This window comes from Propithecus coquereli, unplaced genomic scaffold (assembly GCF_000956105.1).
Source record: "Propithecus coquereli isolate 6110/MARCELLA unplaced genomic scaffold, Pcoq_1.0 Scaffold440, whole genome shotgun sequence".
Lineage (NCBI taxonomy): Eukaryota > Metazoa > Chordata > Mammalia > Primates > Indriidae > Propithecus > Propithecus coquereli.
In genome coordinates this window covers 846179-846864 of record NW_012150175.1, presented here as the reverse complement: position 1 = coordinate 846864, position 686 = coordinate 846179, and the positions used below count along the sequence as shown (strand labels likewise).

The window sequence follows — 686 nt, the reverse complement described above, 5'->3', positions numbered from 1 at the left end:
GCTGAGGAGCTACAGAAGAGATTCCTTGGATGATCTCAAAGGTCCTGTCCAACCCAAGATCCCACAAAACAAAATACATGGGGGAACAATTCAGATACATTTGGCAAATCATGAAACAGCAGAATTAGCAGCTACCCTTTAAACTTGAAAGAAATACATTGATGGCAAATAAAAATATGATTTTACACCATGGTTAATAACCTTATAGTCTGCATTACCCTTACAGGCAGAACTAGCTGAAAATAGAAATAGGTTTAAGAAGGGCTCAGCTGAGTGAATAAATATTCGATCCAAGGCAGGTTACCAAAGGCAGTGAGAGATGGTTAAGAACAGCCCCCCGTAAAGGCCGGCATCACAGTCAGCAAGCACGCCCACAGGGAGAACACCCTGGTGTCCTCACTGTCCACATCAGTTAGGAATTTGGATGAACTGCGGATTCTTTCAAGTGCTTGCCATAGAGAAATGGCCTGCACAGCTCTTTCCTACAAAAACGGCCTGGCCTTTGACACCCGGAACCATTCCTGCCAGGGCAGGAGCATGGGGGCCACTGCCATGGGAACGTCCAGGCCCCACTGACCAAGCATTGCCCCTCACACACACAGAGTGGAGATAAAACCACAGAGGGAACTTTCTGGCCACAGAGCATCACTCACAGTCTCGACAGAGCCTGGTTATTCTGGAACAGC

General features: G+C 47.4%; 1 protein-coding gene across 1 annotated transcript in view; it reads right to left on the bottom strand.

Moving 5' to 3' along the window:
- The window catches only part of SLIT1 (slit homolog 1 (Drosophila)), a 181511-nt gene that overhangs the window by 154213 nt on the left and 26612 nt on the right, over positions 1 to 686 (bottom strand). Inside the window, 1 exon segment of the mRNA XM_012654519.1 lies at positions 654 to 686. Within this exon segment, the coding sequence (XP_012509973.1) occupies positions 654 to 686 (33 nt within the window).